Below are 21624 nucleotides of genomic sequence, written 5' to 3'. Positions count from 1 at the left end.
GATGCAATTCCTTCCACTAGGAACGGAACAGCTGCTATTCCCACTTCCCATCTACATGGCTTTGTATTTCAGACTCTACAGGCGGAGTGAGGAGCCCAAAGGAGTCTCCGTCTCTTCTTTTCCATATGTTCTATGCAGAGCTTACCGCTTATAACCCGTAGATACCCCTGCATGGTTAGATGGTTGGCTATCCTCATCTTTAGACACCGATGAAACTTCACATTACGCTTTTTATCCTGTATGCTCTTAAAGTTAGTTTCCAGTGATATTTGCCTAGGCCTGCTCTTCGTGAGTGATGCTGCTGGCTCCTCTCACTGAAAGCTCTGCCTTGGAGACCCTTTGGGCTCCCCTGTAGTTTAGCATACTTCCCATGCTGGAGTGAGGAAGCTTCTGATGTGTAGTGTGAGGTGAGGGCAGCTGGCTGAGTGATGTGGAACATGTGCTTGCTGTAGGGTTTGCAGAAGTATTGGCCATAGATGTGGGGGATAATGGGAGACAAAGTCAGCCTCTGGGCATGTGGCTGATGGAGACAGTATCCTGTACTGAGACCATACAACACCTCCGGAACAGAGTCCAATTCACAGAGCATATTCTAACAACTATGTGAACGAGAGGCCATTGACCAGATGTGAGGTGTGAGTCTCTTGAAGAGGAATGAGAGAGTCTAGGAACTCCCAGAGGGTAGGTAGCAGTGGCCTTTTGTTACCTAAGAGGATGTTCTCACCCCAGGAGAGTGAGGGGGTCAGAAGCATTGCTGCTAGCTCTGTCTGTTCTAGGGAGATGGCGGGAATGGATCCAAGTCCTTCATGAGGTTTTGTTTCTTTTGTGACATCCTGAGATCAGATGATGGAATGGCCCAGTGCATTGATATGCGACCCTTGGCAAATTGCCTACCCTTCCAGCTTCTTTCTTCCTCTGCACCATATGGAGATGAAACCCCCCCCCCCCCCAAGATGGCTGGAGAATGACCAGGGTACCTTCTCTTCCCACTGCATTTCCCCAGTGTTGACATTCTACCTACCATATCTAAGCCACAGCACCAAGGAAGGCCCCTGACCACTAATACCTCCAGATCTATAGTCCTAAGCCCTTTGGATGGCTGCAGAGTTGCTGTACCAGGCCTGCGTGGCACAGGGCAAGTCATGGTGACGGTGGGCACAGGCATACCTCCCAGGGAATACTCCTTCCTGTTAAAAAAAAAAAATCTAGGGCTTTAGAACACTGGGTCCTTAAAAGCCAGAGACAGCCAAACCTAACCAACCACCTTGTGTCACGGCGCTGAAACCAAGGCCTGGCAGTCTCCCCGTGTGCCTTGCACCCTGAGCTTCCAGGAGTTAGTCCTGTCCCTTATGTTTTTACATACTCTGGGCTACCTGGAAATATTTTCAAGTGAGTGAAAAAAAAAAAATAGAAATCACAGTTGGCTATAGACATTATTCCCTAAACAGTTATTAGGTGAAAAAACATCCATATTAGGAACAAGCAAAGAGACGTTTCAATAATGTATGGAAGTGGGAGATTTTACGGAGAAAAGACGGCTAATGCAGAGTGCTTTAGCTGTTTCTTGGAAGAGTATTGTCCCCTTGTTTGGCTACTGTTGCTCCTCGGTGGCCGGTCTTCAGAGAAATAACTTAAGGCTTTGGGTAAAATGGCCAAGGGAACTTAGTTCCACCCGTTCCCTGGCAAACAGCTGGCCACCAAAGCTGGCAGGGAGAGAGAGCTTTCTCTGCACCGCTTCGGGGATTGGTGCTCGTTTTCCGCAGAGTGTAAAGCTGTCTGACTTTGAGATGGAGGTAAACTTGTTAAAACCCTGTGGCATAGCTATTATGGTGAACTGGGGTAGTGCCCCTTAAGGGGTATGTGGTATGAACCTTCATCTAATCAGGACTTAGGACTGTGACTCATTCTCAAAGTCACTTGAAAGATGGGGGAGCACCAGCCCAGATGCAAGTGGAAGGGTTCTTGACACTGCCACCGTGTGGTAGCATCATGGACAGCAGGTCTTCCTGTGGGTGTCTGCTCAGATGGAGCCCGAGCCTTGGCACATTAGCAGCCAAGCCAGGCACAGAGAGTGTCTGTCTCTCTGCAAATGGGGTGGTTAACATTCTTCCTTCCTTTCTTTTGTGTATGGGAGTTTTACTCCATGTATGACTATGTACCATTTACTTGCCCAGTAACCTCAGAGGCCAGGAGATGTTGGATTCCCTGGGACAGGACTTAAAGAAGGCTCTGAGCCGTTATGTGAGTGCTGGGAATTGGACCCCAGTCTTCTGGAAGGACAGCCAGTGCTCTTAACCGCTGAGCCATCTCTCTGTTAACTTTCTTACAGTTGGAACAAAGGGTTGATAGCATCTGTGAGCTGGATGCTCCTCCCCAAAACACCTCCTAGCAGAATGAGATGGATAGATGTCAATTTTGGGTACCGCTCCATGCAGAAATGCTAGTGACCTCACAGCGGTTGTTGCCCATTCCTAGGTCAAACAAAGAGAACTCACTTAACACGAGTTCTTTACCTCATCACTTCCTTCCTTGGCATTCTGAGCCATCATGGGCAGTGGATTTGGCTTATGAAAAGTGGGCTTATTTGATAATAAAAGTGGTATGTTTTCTGTTTTCATGGCTTTGACTTGACTTGGGAGGCGAAAGACTCAGCCTGGAGAGTTATGTTCTCTGTAGCCACTTCTAGGCTAGTACAGTTAGTTAGTCTTGCCTGAAACTTTCTGAACACCTTGCTATCCCGAGGTTCCTGTACTCTGGTTTGGATGACCTGGGGCATTCAGTCTTCACAGAGTGCTGTAATGGCCAGGAAACAGGGCTGGCTGGGTTTTCGGGACCTCCTCTGGTCCCTCTAAGAACACGAATGGGAATGCATGCCTGCTACTGGAAACTGAAGGGATGCCATGTCTCTTATATATTACATCCCAACCACAGTTTCCTCTCCTCCCTGCTACTTCCCCTCTCCTCTGATTCACTTCTCAGTTTCCCTTCAGAAAATGACAGGCCTCCCAGGAATACCAACCAAACATGGCATATCAAGTTGCAATAAGACTAGGTACCTCTCCTCATATTAAGGCTAGACAAGGCAACCCAGTAGGAGGAAAAGAGTTCCCAAAGTAGGCAAGAGTCAGACAGCCCTGCTTTCACTGTTAGGAGTCCCACAAGAAAACCAAGGTACACAACCACAACATATATGCAGACTTATACAGGCTCCCTGATTATCAGTTTGGACTCTGTAGAAATGCCTTCTTGACCCATTTACATGTCCTGTTTTGCCTTTGTATTCCAGTGTTCAGAGTCAAGTGGGAAAGGCTTATAGTATCTTTGCATCTCAGTTGCTTTTCCAAATGTTGATGCAGTTGACAGCCATGACCTGAACACTGCTTGGTACTGTTTTCCTGAACAGACATTTAATGATCTATATTATTAGTGTGTGCCAATGAAACATCAACTTGAGAATCTTAGTCTGTAGAGTATACATAGTTGCTAAAATCAGCTACCAATAGAACCTTCCTGTTTCTGCTGTGTTCTTACTTGAGCACGGCTGAAGCCTTTCACAAAATGTAGACGCAGAGTCCCTCCTACCTTACTGTCCAGTTGTTTCTGCACTCAGTCCTTCTGCCCAGGTATCCTGATGGCTGAAGTAGCTTAAGAGATGTTTACAGGTTGAATGTTAAGTTACAGACCTGATGGCACCTGACCTTTCCTGGGGGGACATTAATAGATGTCTATTCACCCCACATTAATGACAGACGAAGGAAAGTGGCTTGTGTGAGTGTGGGTGGGGGTTTGCTTCCAGAGCACGAGCAACTCAAATGCAGATGCAACACCGAGAAGCCGACCCAGTGTGCGTGACCACTCAAAAAGCCGTATTCCCAGAGCTCCCTGTCCGATGTACAGGCAGCCTGGCTGCCACGAAAGTCTCCTCTTCCTAGTCGTTGTTACCCCTCATCTAACTTTCAGAAGGTGTCTCAGTTTGCTTTTCTATTGCTGGGATAAAAAAAAACCACGACAAAAAGCAACTTGGAGAGGAAAGGATTTATTTCACCTTCTACCTTACAGTCGCAGTCCATCATGAAATAAAGTCGGGGCAGAAACTGAAGGCAGGAACCTGAAGGCAGGAACTGGAGGCAGGAACCCGGAGGCAGGAACCCGGAGACAGGAACCCGGAGACAGGAACCTGGAGGCCAGAAATGAAGCACAGACCATGATGCCCATGGCTTCCTCAGCTTGCTTTCTTACACAACCTACAACCACCTGCCTAGTTGGAGCATTACCCACAGTGGCCTGGGCCCTCCTTCACCAATTATTAACCAAGAAAATCACCTACAGACTTGCCTATATGCCACTCTGATGGAGGCATGGTCTCAGTTGAGATTATTCTTCCCAGATAACTCCAGCTGTGTCAAGCTAACAAGCAAAACAATTTGCAGTTCAACTTAATAAAGCAAGATGCAGCTAACCAGGACAGAAGGAGGGTTGTGAATCTTCTAAGTTTCAGAAGCTGACCAAGCCTCATATAGTTTCCGAGACCTGTGAGCCATCTTCTCTCTAAGAGGGGATGTTCCAATTTTGAGAATAGTTATATAACAGCCCGGGATGGCTCTTTCAGCCAGACCAAAAGGCAATGATCTGACCATATTAGATCTACCAATTCAGCCATAGTGAATGATACTGTATGTTGGCTTGTGTGGACTGGCCTCTCACTACTTCTCCAATATTCTCCCCACCCCAAGGTGGCTCCTGTCTTTGCATTCTGTTTGAGGCTCAGGTATGATCAATATTGTTTTCCCCTTTGGACCCTTGCCATGCATATCCCTGCATGGGGTCCTTATCAAAGTTTTTACTCAAATCTAGTTTTCAAGAATGGAGTGATGGAAATTGGATCCCATAAGCATTTAATCCGTGCTCTATATTTTTGAAAAAGGATCTTTCTATGTGGCCCCGACTTGTCTGAATTTTCTGTGTAAACCAGGCTGGCCAGGAACTTGAAGTGATCCTTCTGTCCCAGCCTCTGCACAGGCTGAGGTTTGCACTACCATGACCTACTATTTACACAATTTTAATACTGTAATTTTAATATTTATGTGTTCTGTCCACCCCTTCTTCCCTTCTCGCAGTCTATACTTCTCTGAAGTAAAAGTTGATAATATATTTTTAATTTCCTGTCATATTAATAATGCGTTTTTTCCTTAGTACTGGACTGATTGAATTATTTAGCATGATTCTTACTGCTACTAGGGTTTTTTTTGTTTGTTTTTTGTTTGTTTTTGTTTTTCAAGAGTACAGCCTTAGCTGTACTGGAACTCACTTTGTAGACCAGGTTGGCCTTGAACTCACAGAGATCTGCTTGCCTTTATCTAAATGCTGGGATTGAAGGCGTGCCTCCTGAAGTGTTTTATTAACTCTCAAGAGACTAACCTCTCCTATAGTGGGCCCTTTTCAGGAGACTTTGGACGGGAGGTTTTTCAAGCCAAGGCCCGAAAACACTTGTACCTTTCTGAACTGGGTCTGCTCCCCGCCCTTTTGCTTTAAACCATTTGGGTTTCTAAGTCTTTCAGCCTGGCCTTGGTACATATCTCTAATCTCTGCCTTGGGAGACAAAGGCTGGCACATATCTGTGAATTTGAGGTTAGCCTGGTATAAATTACCAAGTTCCAGACCAGGGCATTATAACGACCGAGAAAGTTCCAGCTCCCTATCTAGTCCTACCTGCATTTTTCTACGTTTCTATTACCTTGAGGACACCTGCCCTGGGTCTTTGGTAGGAATGCCTTTCTTTTTCTTCTTCTTCCTTCCTCCTTCTTCCTTTTCCTCTTCTTCTTTTTTAAATATATATATATATATATATATATATATATATATATATATATATATATATATATATATTTATTCTGTATACAATATTCTGTCTGCATGTATGCCTACAGGCCAGAAGAAGGCACCAGACCTCATTATAGATGGTTGTGAGCCACCATGTGGTTGCTAGGAATTGAACTCAGGACCTTTGGAAGAGCAGGCAATGCTCTTAACTGCTGAGCCATCTTTCTACTCCCCCCTTTTTAAAAAATTTATTTATATTTTCTGTATGAGTGCTCTGCATGCCAGAAGAGGCCATTAGATCCCATTATAGATGGTTGTGAGCCAGCATGTGGTTCCTGGGAATTGAACTCAGGTCCTCTGGAAGAGCAGCCAGCGCTCTCAACCGCTTAACCATCTCTCCAGCCCCCAAGGAATGCCTTTCTTATAGTGACTGCGGGAGCCCTAGTCTATAAACTCTCGCTTTATAAACGCTGCAAGGGGTAGGTAGTATGTGGTGGCGTTGACCAGTAACGTCAGTAGTCCGAGACGGAAGCAGCCACAAGTTCGAGGGTAGCTGGGACCGAGGTGTAAGACAGTCTTAAAAAGAACAATTGGGGCTGGAGAGATGGGCTTAGCGATTAAGAGCACAGACTGCTCTTCCAGAAAGACCCGAGTTCAATTCCCAGCACTCACATGGCAGCTGACACCTGTCTGTGACTCCAGTTCCAGGGGATCGGACACCTTCACACCAATGCATATTTTTTTTTAAAAAAAAAGAAGCAAGTCTTGCAGGAGCTCAGGACTCTTGCACAGGAACAGTAACCAGCTAGCGCCCCCACGCGTGGGAATCACAGAGACACAGCACAGTCTCCAGGGCGCCTGCGAATCCGCTCAGACAGCAACGGCGCGAGCGCCCATGCCGATTGGCTGTCAAGGCCGGCACCCCAACCAATGAAAGCGTTCCTTGTTGAACGTGCGGCGCGCAGGAGTCTGGGTGCTCAGGCCGTTGCCGTGGAGACGCCGGGCGAGTTCCGGGGAGTCAGGTTTGCGGGTGGCCGCGGGGTGTGCGTGCGCTCGGCTGCGGTGAGCGCCAGGAGGCGGAACCACGCGAGAAGGCCGCGGCTCTCCGCATCCTCACCGGCGCGGGGCCGAAGCGAGACCGGAGATTCGCCGGCTCGGGACCGGGCCTCCTGCCCGTGCCGGCTCCTCCGTGCGACTCCCGCCGCCGGCCCGAGGTGCGCCGGGTGGCTCACGGTGACAGCGGCGCGAAGCCATCCCTTTCTGTGCGTCCTTTCACTCACCTTCACAGCAGCCCAGCGAGGTGAGTGTGGTATTAGTGCGGTTTACGCGGGTGGAAACGGACGCAGACGGAAGGTTTCTCAATGATTTTAAAGTTCCCGGAGCGGCTTCCACCGGCTGCAGCTGTTCCGCTGACAAGCCGCCCCGGAGGAAGGAGGTTGATCGACTTCACCTGGATCCCTAAAGGAGATCACTCTAAATATTCTATTTCTAATAGTCCCGGTTTCTGCACCTGTGGATTTGGGGTCTGCTCAGCTCTTCAAGACGAATTTTTTGGCTTTTCGAGACGGGGTTTCTCTGTGTAACAGCCCTGGCTGCCCTGGAACTCGCTCTGTAGACTACGCTGGCCTCGAACTCAGAGGTCGTCTGCCTCTGCCTCCCGAGTGCTGGGATTATAGGCGTGCAAGCACCACCGCCCGGCACAAGACTTGACTTCTTACAGGTCATGAATGTGGACAGCTGAACTCCATGTAGCTAAGGTTCCTTCTATGTGGTTCATTACTTTGTTTAGAAATAGAATATTTAGAGTGATCTCCTTTAGGGACCCACAAACTCTTGTCGATATGTTTTAAATTTAATAAGACTGGCAATACTTTTAATGGTTTTTTTAGATTTGGGGTGACTGTACTCTGGATCTCTGCGTTCAAGGCCACCTTGGTCTATATAGTGAGTTCCAGGACGGTCAGAGCTTACGCCCTCTGCCTTGAGACAGGATTTCATTATGTAGTCCTGTCTGACCTGGAATTTGCTATGTAAAAAAGACCAGGATGGTGTTGAACTTGCAGTGGTCCTCAGCTGCCTCTTTTTCCTGACTATTGGGATGAAAGGCGACCACTTTCAGCTTGAAAAAACAACAGGAAAACTATTTAACGGATTGACAGATTATTTTTTGTGTGGGGGGCATGGTTGCCACAAGCACTAGTGTGGAGGTCAGAGGAAAACCTGTGGAGCTGGTTCTCTCTTTCCACCTTTGTGTAGGTTCCGGGGATTGAACTCAAGTTCAATCATCTAAACCATGCTCCAGCTCCATACTAATTGGCTTGGTACTAATGGTATACTTTGCTACTTCACTGAGTTCTTTTATTAGTGTATAAATTTGCCATTGATTATGGGCTTAAAGGTTTGTTTTTTTTTTAAGGTATTTTATTGCTGTATTGTCAGCACAGCAATTAGTAATACTTTTACTTTTTATTCAATTCTTAATTTTTTTGAGATAGGATCTTGCCATGTAGCACATGCTGGACTTGAGTCCCCAGTTCTACTGCCTTAGCCTCCCGATGCTGAGGTTACAATGCTGAGATTAAGCCTGGCTTTCATACCTACTCTTAAACCTCAGTTTGCTTTTCCTGTTCTCATTGCATTGGCTGATCATCCTAGCAGAGATGGTGGCTATCCTGGCTTTAGTCCTGATATCAATAGAAGTGTTTGTAGTGTTTCTCCATTAATAGTATTTTGGATTTAGGACCAAGGTATTTATATATTTTTTTTATCATGATAAGAAAACATCCTTCAGTTCCCATTTTCTTCAAGTGTTTTTCTTGTTTATAGGTATTAAATTTTGTTAGATGTTTTTAAACTAAAAAGTTTATTTTAAAACATTTGTGTGTAGCCGCTTATCTGTATGTGCATCATGAGCATACAGTGCCTGCAGGGGTCAGAAGAGGGCACTGGATGCTCTAGAATTTGGTTTCAGGTGTTGTGAGCTACCTGATAAGTGAGCTCAACCTGGGTTCCCCGAAGGGCAGCCAGTGCTTTTAAGTGCTAAGCTGTCTCCATATGGAAATAAATATGGAAATAATTGTCTAACTTTTAATATGACTTAATCATGTTTTCATTTTTATATTTTGTTACATTTCTTTTACTTTGGTTTGTTTTTATCTAGAAGTTTTTTTTTTTTTTTTTTTTTTTTTTTTGGTTACTTTTCTCATCGAACCAGAACTTATCAGTTGTCTGGCCAGAGAGTTCCAGGGGTCTTCCTGTCTCTGTTCCTTAGTTCTAGGCCTGCAAATGCACGGGGGACTCTGAGCTCAGGTCCTCAGATTTGCACAGCAACCACTTTCTCGATGGAATCGCCTCAGCCCTCCTTAATCACAGCCTTTGATCAGAACTGTCTTGGTTTTAATAATGTTTATGGAAAGGTGTGTGTGTGTGTGCACTTGCCATAGTAAAGATGTGGAGGTTAGAGGGCAGCCTTGGGTGTTGGTTCTTGCCTTTTACCCCCCCGCCTTCTTAAATTAAAACCATTATTGGAGCTAGAGAGATGTCTCAATGGTTAAGAGCATTGAGTATCTTCCAGAAAACCCAGATTAGATTCCAGCACCTACATAACAGCTCACAACACAACCGTTTGTAACTCCAGTCTCGGGATCTGATGTCCTTTTCTGGCCTTTGCAGGTACCAGGCACACGTGTGGCACAGAGACATACATACAGGCAGAATACCCATACGCATAAATAAGTAAATGAATGAATGAATAATAATTTAAAATACTACTGTGTGTGTGGTGTTTGTGTATGGAGCTTAGAATAAAATTTGGGGGGGGGGGGTTGGTTCTCTCCTTCCACCTCTGTGGGCTTCAGAGATTGAACATGGGCTGTGAGGCTTACATGGGAAGCACCTTTACCTGCTGAGCCATCTCTCCATCCGATTGATTTGATTTTTATAAACTTTATTTTATTTGCATGTGTGAGCTTGTATGTGTGTGTGTATGTGTGTGTGTGTGTGTGTGTGTTGGGTTGGATGTACACATGCCATAGCATACATGTAGAGGTCAGAAGACAGCTCCATAGAGGTTTTTCTCTTCCACATTTATGTGGGTTTTGGGGATTGAACTCTGGTTGTCAAGCTTGTGCATTTCCAGGCTGAGTCATCTCACTGGCCCTTCACTTTGTCTTGGAATCCAGGTCTCTTGTTCTCTGCTGTGTACACCAGACTAGCTGGTCTGTGTGCACAGACATAAGATTTCTTATCTCCAGTTATGTGTGTATGTATGTGCCCATGAATGCAGGGGGCCCTGGGAGCCAGAAGAGGATGCTACATTGACTGGAGTTGGACTTACAGATGGTTGTGAGTTGCCTGACTTGGGTGCTGGGAACCGAGCTTGTGTATTCTGTAAGAGCTAAGGGATCTTCAGTGCTGAACCATCTCTCCAGTCCAGCTCTATTGTCTCTTAACACTGTTACATTGGGAACCAGACTTCAGTATGACTTCTGGAGGGGATAAATACCACTCAAACTACAGAACCCTTCTCTGTTTTGAGCACACTGTGTCAGAAACATAGATGCAGATGTTTGTCTTTCCACAGCACCAGAACAACAACAGTAATAAAGTAATAAGTGATAATAGAATAACATTAAATTCACAAGGTATGGCAGTTTCAGTGGCACCAGTTTTCCAGATATCCCCACTTTCTTTGATGACCCTGACTGAAGTAAACACAGATTCTTTATTCTAGTGTTAGTTCCTAATATTAACTTTAGGCTACACATTACAGATTACACAGTTTGTGATGGTGACTATCTCCATACAAGAACTGCCTCTGGCCAAGAGTCTCCTTCACTCCTCTTCAGAAGAGAAGAGGAAACAAACACTGGGTGCAGCACCCCAATTCCTACTTCATGCATGTAAAATGTCCAGTTGTTAGGAAATCACTGTGGTTTTAGCCATGCACAAGGAAAAATCTTGTGTGCTGGCTACTTCACTGCCCTCTCTCAGCCTACAGGCAGAAAGCAAGGCTTACAGGAGAACCCTCTTTCTGGAGGAAGCAACATTCAAAGTACTCTGAATCCGGGGCTAGAGAGATGGCTCAGAGGTTAAGAGCACTGGCTGCTCTTCCAGAGGTCCTGAGTTCAATTCTCAGCACCCACATGGTGGCTCACAGCCATCTATGAGAATCTTATGTCTTCTGGTATGTAGCTATGCAGGCAAAGTACCCTGAGTCCAGAAGAGTGAATTCTCTCTCTGTGTCCCTGACCTCCTCTCTCTCCAGAATTGCTGTCCAGGGGCAAGAGGCCTCAGCAGAGTTTGAGGAGTGTTTTGGAGGTCCTGAGAAGTAGGAAAGCCGATGGAAATGCAAAGAGTGGTTCACCTGTGGGGAAGCTGTTGCTGCTGTGAGCCAGAATGCTGTTGATTGTGGGTTTGAGAGCAGAGCTGCAGACGTGAGTCTGTTTGCAGAGGGGAAAGGGCAGTACTGGGTCCAGATGGACAAACAGGAGAGCAGCTAGCACAGGCAGCAGCAGTTAGGTAGGTTCTGTCAGCAGCTGGGACATGGCTGAGCTGAAGCTCCTGGGAAAACTGGAGTTGCCTGCCTGTCAGCTCTGATGCCCACACCCGATGGCCAGATGATGCGTTGTGGGCACTGTTGCCAGTGCTTTTCCTTAGTCTGGCATGTCCAGTAAGTTGTTGGTCCTAGTTTCCTGACAAAATTTTAATATGTCCATGTGCTCCTACAGGCCCAGTTCACCCGATACATTTATAGTCTGGCAACCTTTCTACTCCCAGGAATAGTCATTTGTCGGTCTGGGCTGTGGGTGCTGCTGAGCAAATATGTAGCTGGAGACTGCTCATTCGTTTCCCAGCCACCCAGACCCAAAGAATCACACAGAAATTATATTAATTACATCACTTAAACTAACCCATTTCTATTATTCTGTGTGTCAGTACGAGGCTGTGGCCTACTGGTAAGATTCTGGAGTCTTTCTGCTTCTGTAACTACATGGCGTCCGTATGACTCTGCCTACTCTTTCTATATATCTCTTCCAGCCTGGCTATATTCTGCCCTGCCGTCGGCCAAGGAAGAGTTACTCATTAACCAATAAAAGCAACACATATACAGAGAGAACCCACATCACAGATGGACGATTCCCATGTCCACATGTATGTAGTCATCCTCCATACTCAAGATGGAGTCCAAAGCTGCTTGTAAAATAGAGGCTCTGAGGACAAGGCACAGCCTGAAGAACCAGAATTTTACATAATATAGACTTAGAACAAGCAGGACACAGCCGGATCTCAACATTCTCCCTGCCTCCCGGTCCATTCTGTCTATTCCAGACACATCACATAACTGGAACCAGACAGTGTTGACTTTGTGTTTGGCATCTTTTTTTTTTTTTTTTTTTTTTTTTTTTTTTTTTTGCTTAGTTCTACAGATACCTTCATGTTGTAGCATGTATCACAATATTATTCTTTTGTGAATGGATAATGTTCTTTCATGGACTTTCCCCATTTTATTTGTTTATCAGTTTGTGGGTGTTGTGGTGACTCTTCCTTTTAGCTCTTAGGAATAACCATTCATGAGCAAGTTTTGTGTGAACATATTTTCTTCTGAGTAAATACATAGGAGTAGAACTTTCAGACTACATGCAGATTCTGTTTGGTGTTTTGAGGAATTGCCAGTGTGTTTTCCAGAGGGGCTGTTTTATATTCTCAGGAACAACATAGAAGTTCTAATATCACCACATTCTGCCATCCCCATTGTCTTTTACAGCCTTCAGACTGGTTTGCCTTCCTCTAATTCTGTTTTTCCCATATTTCTAAGACACAGGTGGGTCCTAGCACTGTGCTGTTCCTGGTTCTTCCTGAACCCCTTGGTCCTGTTTTCTTTTTAGGAGATTATGGACTGGCACATCCTCTACCAGTAATGGGAACTGATCCTCCGTGGTGGTGCTGAATCTCTAAATATGGTAAGAGCTAATGCCTGCCCAAGTTGTTGGGGACAGTGTTGTCGCTTTGTACCTGGGAGGAAGGGGCATTTTCCTTGTGCTGCCAGGAACACTGCTGGTACACCTGTGGGTGAGGATACTGACTGGCTGTTGCTTTAGGGCTTCAGTCATATTAGTAGGAAAGACAGAAGACTGACGTGTTTCTTTGGGATCGTTATTCTTTCTGTTTTGTTTGTCGAGATAGGGTTTCTCTGTAACAGCTCTGGCTGCCCTGGAACTCACTTCATAGGCCAGGCTGACTTCAAACTCACAGAGGTCCACTTGCCTCTGCCTCGCAAGTGCTGGGATTAAAGGTGTGTGCCGCCACTGCATAGCTGGGATTGTTTTTCTAATATACAGGTCTTGTACTGTGTTAAGTAGAAGCTGGGTACCCCCAGCCTCTGTTCATTTTGTGGTGGGCAGTATCCAGGGTTTACTTTGCATACTGATTGGCATCGTCCCACAGACAAATTCTTATTCTAGTCTTTACCTCTGGGTGATTGTTGGTGGTTCATTTCTCCATAGCTTTTCATAGCAGTCTAGAATATGTTTGGAAGCAGAATTGTATTCATCTGAGCACTACGCTGCTCTTCCTCTGAACGTTTCTAGATTCGAATTGCAGCCTTAAATGCCAGCTCCACAATTGAGGATGACCATGAAGGAAGCTTTAAGAGCCACAAAATCCAGACAAAGGAGGCCCAGGTATGTATGTACTCAAAGATCTTCCTCTGAGGTGCACCTTGCTGCTCATTTTAAATGAATTCAGGCATCTCCTTAACGGAGTTGTAAGGGGAGATTGCATTGTGACGGTGTCTGGCTTCACCTCGTGTTGGACTTCTTCACTCTGGAAGTAGCCATGCTCGAGAGCTATCTATTCTGCCCTTTGTGTTGCTGCCTCTTGCCCACACTTAGTGGTGCTGTGTTTCTCTGTGTGTGCCCGAAAGGGACTCTTTTTTCCCCCAGTAATGAGGTCTGGACACTGAATAGCATAGCATTTCTTTTGCTGTAGCGGCTGTGGCTGACAGTTAACTTGGCAGTGACTCACAGCCTTCCTGTTACAGAGTTTTTGTTTAAATGGATCAACTTTTGTGTGGTGTGAACCATCTCCTATCTTGGTTTGCAGGAAGCAGAGGCTTTTGCCTTATACCACAAGGCCCTGGATCTACAGAAACATGACAGGTTTGAGGAGTCTGCCAAGGCCTACCATGAGCTCCTGGAGGCGCGCCTGCTGCGGGAGGTGAGGCACTGGTAGGCTGGGCTGTGGTTTTTGAGAGAAGAGTCTCAACTTGGAAGTCTAGGCTAGCCTGAAACTCAGGGCTTTCTTGGATGCTGGGAATGTGGGCATGGAACACCCTGCCCAGTGCTTTTCAGTGTTGTCTGTCTTTTGTTTTACACATGTGTACATGTATGTGTGCATGTGTGTTTGGCTTTAGTTTTTTTCTTTTTGAGACAGGATCTCATGTACTTTAAGCTAGTCTTGAACATGCTGTGTAGCCAAAGCTAGCCTTGAACTGATTGTCCTACTCCTACCTCCTGAGTGCTGGTTGGCCTGAAATTCTCTATGTAGACAGACCTTTAACTAACAGTTTTGCCTATCTCTGCCTGCTGAATGTTATGATTAAAAGTATGTATCACTATGGCCAGACACGTTTTTTTTGGAAGGGGTGTAGTTTAAAGACAGGGTTTCATTGTGTATCCCTGGCTGTCCTGGAACTCACTCCGTAGACCAGGCTGGTCTAGAAAACACAGAGATCTGCCTGCCTCTGCCTCCCAAATGCTGGGATTAAAGTTGTGTGCCACCACCGCCCGGCTCTGGCAATAGTTTTTATTCAGTCATTTCTTGGAAGAGTTAATGTTTTTAAGTCACTGCTATAAAAGCATCAGTGAACTAACTTTTTATGTTAAAGATGTTTATAATCCTTATGCTCTTTGATCTCATGTTCACATTTGCTGTCTAGGCTAGGAATTACTGTCCTTGTATTACAGAGTTTACCCACAGCAGCTCTTTGGTTGAAGTAGCTTATTTGGTGGTTCAGAGTCAGGAGTCAGTTTTTCTGGGGAAAAACTTTAGGTCCTTTAGGTCCTGCCTGCTCACCCCAGGAAGCCTCTCCACCCTTGTCCCAGAGTAGGGGGACTGACTGGATTGGTTTGTCAGAACTGATAAACATTTCCAGCTATACTGAGAACCTGAGATACAGCAGCAGGGGCGGAAAGGAGTCTCTTGTCTTTCTTGATTACCAAGTTTGTGTGCAGTTCTTCCTGGTGGTTTGGCCTTTCTTTGTATGATTGGAACTGTTGGGTCTGCTCAGAATGTCTGCAACACCTTAATTTTCCAGGTCAGGTGAACTGGGCTGTCTCAAGCAGTATCTGGCCTGGAAACCAGGTATCCTGTTGATTGCTTGCTAAAGCTCTAGGGATGTGGAGTCACTTCTGTTTCTCTTTTCTCTCAGGCAGTTTCTTCCGGAGATGAGAAGGAAGGATTGAAACACCCTGGACTGATACTGAAATATTCTACATATAAGAACCTGGCCCAGCTGGCAGCCCAACGAGAAGATCTAGAGACAGCCATGGAATTCTATTTGGAGGTACAGAGTTGGTAGTACTCAAATATCCATTTACACAGTTGGTGAAGAAGGGGATATGATGTGGTGGTGTTGACTGAAAAGAAGAGTTTGTAGTGGTGTCCTACCAGGATATTGAGCCCGAGGCATTGAATTTAGAAAGGCCTGGAAAGCAGGGTTAGGGACTGGGATGGACTTTATACCATCAGTACACCTGTGACTGTAGGTGACTTAATTCATCCATTTGAGCCTCCAGGTCTATGCCAATGTAATGGGAGAAAAGAAGGGGTAAAGCTGGACATAGTGGTACATATCTATAAACCAAGCAGTGGAGGGGCTGAGGTTGGAGGTTCACATAGTAAGTTTGGATCAAAGGAACCAAGTTATTAGGTATGAAGAGCAGAGCCTGACACTTGTATTCAGTGCACTGCAGCCATAATAACACTGGCATTGTTTCTGTTGTACCAGATAGTGCGCCAAGGGCTCTCCATGCAGGCTTATGCCATTTTGCAGGGAAGTTGAACTTATCCTCATTTCAGTGATGAGGACACACTGCTAATTAATGTTGGAACAGTGATGTGAATTAAGGTCTTCTCAAAGCCTATAATTTTTCTAGAATTGTGTAAGACTCCCATATTTTCTTTGTATCCAATTTCTCTTCTTTTGATTCATTTTAATGATGTATCATATTTTTAATTAAGTGTATGCGTGAGTATGTGTGTGTGACTGCGGGTGCTTGCCAGGCCCTTTGGCTTCAGACCCCCAGAGCTGGAATTATAGGTGTGAGCTGACTGATGTAGGTGCTGGAACTAAAACTCACATCCTCTGCAAACTCTCAGCAAATGCTCCTAACCTCTGAGCCATCTTTACAGCATCTTATTCCCCCTCCCAAGTGTGCACATGTGCACATGCCAGAGATTAATGCTGACTGCTATCTCCTCAGGAACATGTCTCGGTTTTTTGGTGCAGGGTCTCTTATTGACCTTGAGCTCAATCAATTAGAACTAGTCTAGTTGGCCAGTGACTCCCGGGATCCACCTGTTTCTTAATGGGTTTGGAGGATCAAACTTAGGTCCTTGTGTTTGTTGGGCAAGCACTTTACTGATAGAGCTTCCCCCAAGAGTCCTCTTTTACGTCTTACCTATAAATATGTAAGAAGCACAAATGCTTCCTTTAGTACAGTATGTGGAGAAAATGTTTGAAGTTTAATGAATTAGCTTCTATAACATTTTTAAAAAGTAAGTTTTGTGTAACAGTTCTAATGAATTTCAGGGCTATGAAGGGAAAATGACCTTGAATTCTTAATCCTCCTCCTCTTAAGTGCTGGAATTAGAGACATGGGCTCATTATATAACATGTATTTCTTGAGGATTTCATTATGTAGCCTAGGCTGTCCTGAAACTCACTTTGTAGCCCAGATTGGTCTTGAACTTGCTGTCCTCGTGCCTCAGCCTGCAGAGTGTTAGAACTGCAGGTGTGAGTCACCATGCCCTGTTCCATGTGACTTTTTTTGTGTCCTTTCTCTGGGTCTTGGACACGTGTGACTCCAGAGAAGTGAACCAGCTTTACTAGTTATAAGTAGGCATAGTGCCTTGCCGTGCCCTGGGTAATTTGGATGGCTGGGCCAGTGCTTCGTCCCTTTTGTCCCCAGTCTGACTGTTCAGTGAGAAGTCTAGTCATTGTGTACATGTGCCCTCTGTTTGCACTGCTTGTAGGCAGTGATGCTGGACTCCACAGATGTCAACCTCTGGTACAAAATTGGACATGTGGCACTGAGGCTCATCCGGCTTCCCCTGGCTCGCCATGCTTTTGAGGAAGGACTTCGGTGTAATCCTGACCACTGGCCCTGCTTGGACAATCTCATCACTGTTTTATACACCCTCAGTGACTACACAAGTGAGTCTGAACAGAGGAGAGAAGTTGACTTGGGTAAGCTGGTAGCAAAACTAATCTTGTTAGACTTTCTGCCAAACTGAGGAAGAATGGAGATGTTTTTGTATACTTTATTCTGTTTTAACCAGATAATGTAAGTATAACAGTAAGATGTTAATGTGTTCCCTAAAGGATTTCTCCTTTACCTTTGTCCATTGTTCTGTCTTTTTTGGGTTGTTCTTTTGTTTTGTTTTGTTTTGTTTTGTTTTTTTGAGAAAAAGTTTCTTGTGTCACCTAAACTAGTCTTGAACTCAAAATGCCTGCCGCATTGAGTGATTTAATGGCAGACATTTATTTCTCATGGCTTTAGAGGCTAAGCCAGCAGATTGGTGTCTGCTCTTGGCTTCTGTGTTTGCCACCTCTCGTATCTTTACTTGATGGGGTGGGGTTGAGAAACGAGAGGGAAGGTGAACCCACTTCATGTGTATGTGATACTAGGGTATGGTCCATCCTGGAGCACAGTTCCTCTTGTGTATGTGATACTAGGGTATAGTCCATCCTGGAGCACAGTTCCTCTTGTGGATGTGATACCTGGGTATGGTCCATCCTGGAGCACAGTTCCTCTTGTGTATGTGATACTAAGGTATAGTCCATCCTGGAGCACAATTCCTCTTGTGTATGTGATACTAGGGTATGGTCCATCCTGGAGCACAGTTCCTCTTGTGTATGTGATACTAGGGTATAGTCCATCCTGGAGCACAGTTCCTCTTGTGTATGTGATACTAGGGTATGGTCCATCCTGGAGCACAGTTCCTCTTGTGTATGTGATACTAGGGTATGGTCCATCCTGGAGCACAGTTCCTCTTGTGTATGTGATACTAGGGTATAGTCCATCCTGAAGCACAGTTCCTCTTGTGGATGTGATACTAGGGTATGGTCCATCCTGGAGCACAGTTCCTCTTGTGTATGTGATACTAGGGTATGGTCCATCCTGGAGCACAGTTCCTCTTGTGGATGTGATACTAGGGTATGGTCCATCCTGGAGCACAGTTCCTCTTGTGGATGTGATACTAGGGTATGGTCCATCCTGGGTGGCATTGTCACTCTCATAGCAGAGATGGCTAGATATTTTGAAGGATAAATAAATAGCTGATCACTGTGAGCTCTTTAGATTTTTTTTGCAGCAGTTATTAAATATGGAATCACAGGGTTAAGGCTGCACAGGAAAGTCATACATCTGTTTGCTTCTGGCAGCAGCTGTGCTACTCACCTGCAGGTGTGTGTTCTGGTGTATTCTGGATATCACAGTCTCAGCATTCGTTACTAATTAATTGAGTAGGGTAAGATGCTAGCTCATCATTGTTGTGCGTTCTTTGATTCAGAGTGGGAACATTTTCCTGGTGTTGTCTGGGAGGCTAGAGTTCGGGAAGCAGTCTTAGCTCCTCACCTGTTTCTTTCCTGCTAGCATGTCTCTACTTCATCTGCAAAGCACTGGAGAAAGACTGCCGATACAGCAAAGGTCTGGTCCTCAAGGAGAAGATCTTTGAAGAGCAGCCCTGTCTCCGGAAGGACTCACTTCGAATGTTCCTCAAATGGTAAGGCCTGCATCACGTCACCACGTGTGGCTGGTAAGCATCAGGAACATCCTTCGTCCCCCTCTCTGTCCTGATCTGAGTGCAGTTGGAGTCCCTGAACTCCAGGGCTTTGGCCCTGTGCTGCCTTCCTCAACAAGCTTGTGTTTACTTGCCTGTTTGTTGTTTGGTGGGGTTAAGGAGTAGGAATTGAACTCAGGGTTACAGCCCCTGCCAAGATTTTGTCATCAGTACTGCCCAAATTCAGTATTCCAAACATGTCCTGATCTTGTGCCACCCCTGCCATGCCTCCAGAGCAAAGCTCATTCTGACCTGTATCACCTAGAGGACCTTTGCAGCCTGGGCTCTTCCCTCTCTCTCCCTTTACCTCCTGCTCTCCCCCACTTCCTCCACACACACATTCCTTTGTTAGAATTTTCTCAGGTGCCTGGCATATTCCTACCTGGCCCCCTTGTGACTTATCCTGTCTCTTAAACCTGTGACTCTATTATCCTCCTGTGCTGCTAGTTTTATGTCTACTTAACACAAGCTAGAATCATCTGAGAGGAGGGAACCTCACCTGAGAAAATACCTCCCTAATATCAGGCTGTAGGCGAGCCTGTAGGGCATTTTCTTTATTAGTGATTGATGAGATTCAGCCCAACTCACTGTAGGTGGGGCCATTCCTGGGCTGGTGGCCCTGGGTTCTATGAGAAAAGATTGAGCAAACCGTGGGAAGGAAGTCATTAAGCAGCCAGCACTCCTCTGTGTGGCCTCTGCATCAGCTTCTGCCTCGAGATTTGTGCCCTGTTTGAGTTCCTGGCCTGACTTCCTCCAGTAATGAACAGTACTGTGGAAGTGTAAGCCAAATAAAACCTTTCCTCGCCCAGTTGATTCTTGGTCATGGTCTTTCATTGCAGTATAGAAACTCTAAGACCCCTCACCTGTCATGTTCCCACTTGTTTTGCATTGTTTCACTTACATTGCAATTCTCTGATGGTGCCTCTGCAGCTTCTGAGCTCTGGTGCCCCTCCTCCCCAATCTCTCCACCCAGACAACCCTTCTTGCTGGTCAGGTGTTCCCTGGCCCCTAGCATTCACCTGTAGAGGGGGTTGGTGGCTGCTTGTTTCAGGCTCTGTTCTCTATAAGCCTACCCCTGTGCTCATGAATGTCTTGAGTGAGCTAATGTTTCTGAGGAGACTGTTAAGTCTCCAGAGTGACTGTGGTGCAGTAGACTGCTGGAGGCAAGGGGCACACTGGGAGGGCAGGTAGTACATCATCTCAGGCTGTGAGTGCTCACCTGAGACCTTTCTGTAGTTTGGAGATGCTGTTGATTTTGGTGAACATAATTTGTCTAATGACTTTGTTGGAACAGACAGGCAAGGCTTCTCTTTCCTATGGCTTTTTAGACACAGTGATACTATTAATACATACAGAAACCTGTGCCCTGTTGTGGATTGTGGAAGGAGCAGAGGGCTTTTGTGATTCCCAGTGTATGTGGGCATATGCATGCTGATAACTACTCATTTGAGGTCAGAGCCACGTTGTGATTTATGTTCAGCAGCTATCAAATATTGATTAAAGGGTATTAAATGTATCTCTCTTTGTAGAATTTTATCTTTGGCTCTGTGGTAACTGATTTCCTCCTCTCCTCTATGCTTTTAGTGACATGTCAATTCACGGTGTGTCTGTGAGTGCAGCGGAGACACAGGCCATTATAGAGGAGGCTCTGGGGCTGAGGAAGAAGCGGCAAGCATTGATCGTGCGGGAGAAGGAACCGGACCTGAAACTAGTGCAACCCATTCCTTTCTTCACGTAGGTCATCTGGTTTCTCTAGGAATATCGGGTGGTCTGTTAAGATATTCCCTGCGCAGGAGGGAGGAACCCCAGGCCCATCCGTGTCTGGAGGTGTGGGAAGGCTGGTGTGCAATGGCTAGAGAGCTGGAGTTGTGGACCTCCTTGCAGGCTACTAAGAAACAACTTCACTCTCTTTAGCATGCCAGGTGTAGGTTGCTCTCCCAACCACTAGGAATGTTCTTATCTTTTTCAGTCTTTGCTGAGCAGGGGAAAAACACTAACATTTGACACCATTAACTAGGAGAGAACCTGGCACCCTGGAGTTTGTCACAGGTGTGGACTTTCCTGGCTGTTGAGTCTGTGTTCATATGAGGGCCAGATGACATGTAAGATGTGTAAGATGGGCCTCAGCGTAGCCCTTGTGAGCTCTGACATGTCTAAGAGGCCCTTTCCTTCATGGAAGGGGGAGCTCACTGGAGTTCACTGGAGTTAGGGTAGTTTAGTACTGTAGTAAGCTTTGGCATTTAATTTTTGCTTTAAAATTTTTGGCGTTATAGACAAGCTCACGCCTAAAATCCCAGAACTCAGGAGGCTGCAGCAGGTGGGTCTCTGATTTTCAGACCAGATTGCATGAGTTTGAGGCCAGTTGGGACTATACAATATGACTGTCTCAAACATACATATACACACACATATTCTGCCATTGAATCTTGAGTCTTTAAAATTTAGCATGTCCTGGCACCAGTATAACCCTAACCTCTTGCCCCTCAGTGACCTTACTCAGTCATTGCTGCTGTGGTGTAGAGCGCCTCTCCTGTGTGCCTTCACAGCAGTCCTGGTGTGACCTTGGGGATAATACCTGCTAGTCCTTAAAAACTGGGAACTGTGGTGGTGGTGCACCCCTTTAATCCCAGCACTTGGGAGGCAGAGGCAGGCGGATCTCTGAATTCGAGGCCAGCCTGGTCTACAAGAGCTAGTTCCAGGACAGACTCCAAAGCTACAGAGAAACCCTGTCTCAAAAAA

At 45.8% G+C, this 21624-nt stretch overlaps 1 protein-coding gene across 2 annotated transcripts in view; it reads left to right on the top strand.

Annotated features, from left to right (window-relative positions):
* The first annotated feature begins 6810 nt into the window (after positions 1-6810).
* Cabin1 (calcineurin binding protein 1) overlaps positions 6811-21624 on the top strand; it is a 130078-nt gene continuing 115264 nt past the window's right edge. For both annotated transcript variants that reach the window (XM_038341128.1, XM_038341127.1), the window contains exons 1-8: positions 6811-7120; positions 12708-12782; positions 13410-13502; positions 13924-14037; positions 15251-15385; positions 17077-17257; positions 18699-18828; positions 20470-20619. In XM_038341128.1, the coding sequence (XP_038197056.1) occupies positions 12780-12782; positions 13410-13502; positions 13924-14037; positions 15251-15385; positions 17077-17257; positions 18699-18828; positions 20470-20619 (806 nt within the window). In that variant the 5' untranslated portion in view covers positions 6811-7120; positions 12708-12779. The remainder of the gene's footprint in view (positions 7121-12707; positions 12783-13409; positions 13503-13923; positions 14038-15250; positions 15386-17076; positions 17258-18698; positions 18829-20469; positions 20620-21624) is intronic.

The sequence above is a fragment of the Arvicola amphibius genome, chromosome 9 (assembly GCF_903992535.2).
Source record: "Arvicola amphibius chromosome 9, mArvAmp1.2, whole genome shotgun sequence".
Taxonomy (NCBI): Eukaryota; Metazoa; Chordata; class Mammalia; order Rodentia; family Cricetidae; genus Arvicola; species Arvicola amphibius.
Note: the sequence above shows the minus strand (reverse complement) of the source record. Positions and strands in the feature narration are given on the sequence as shown.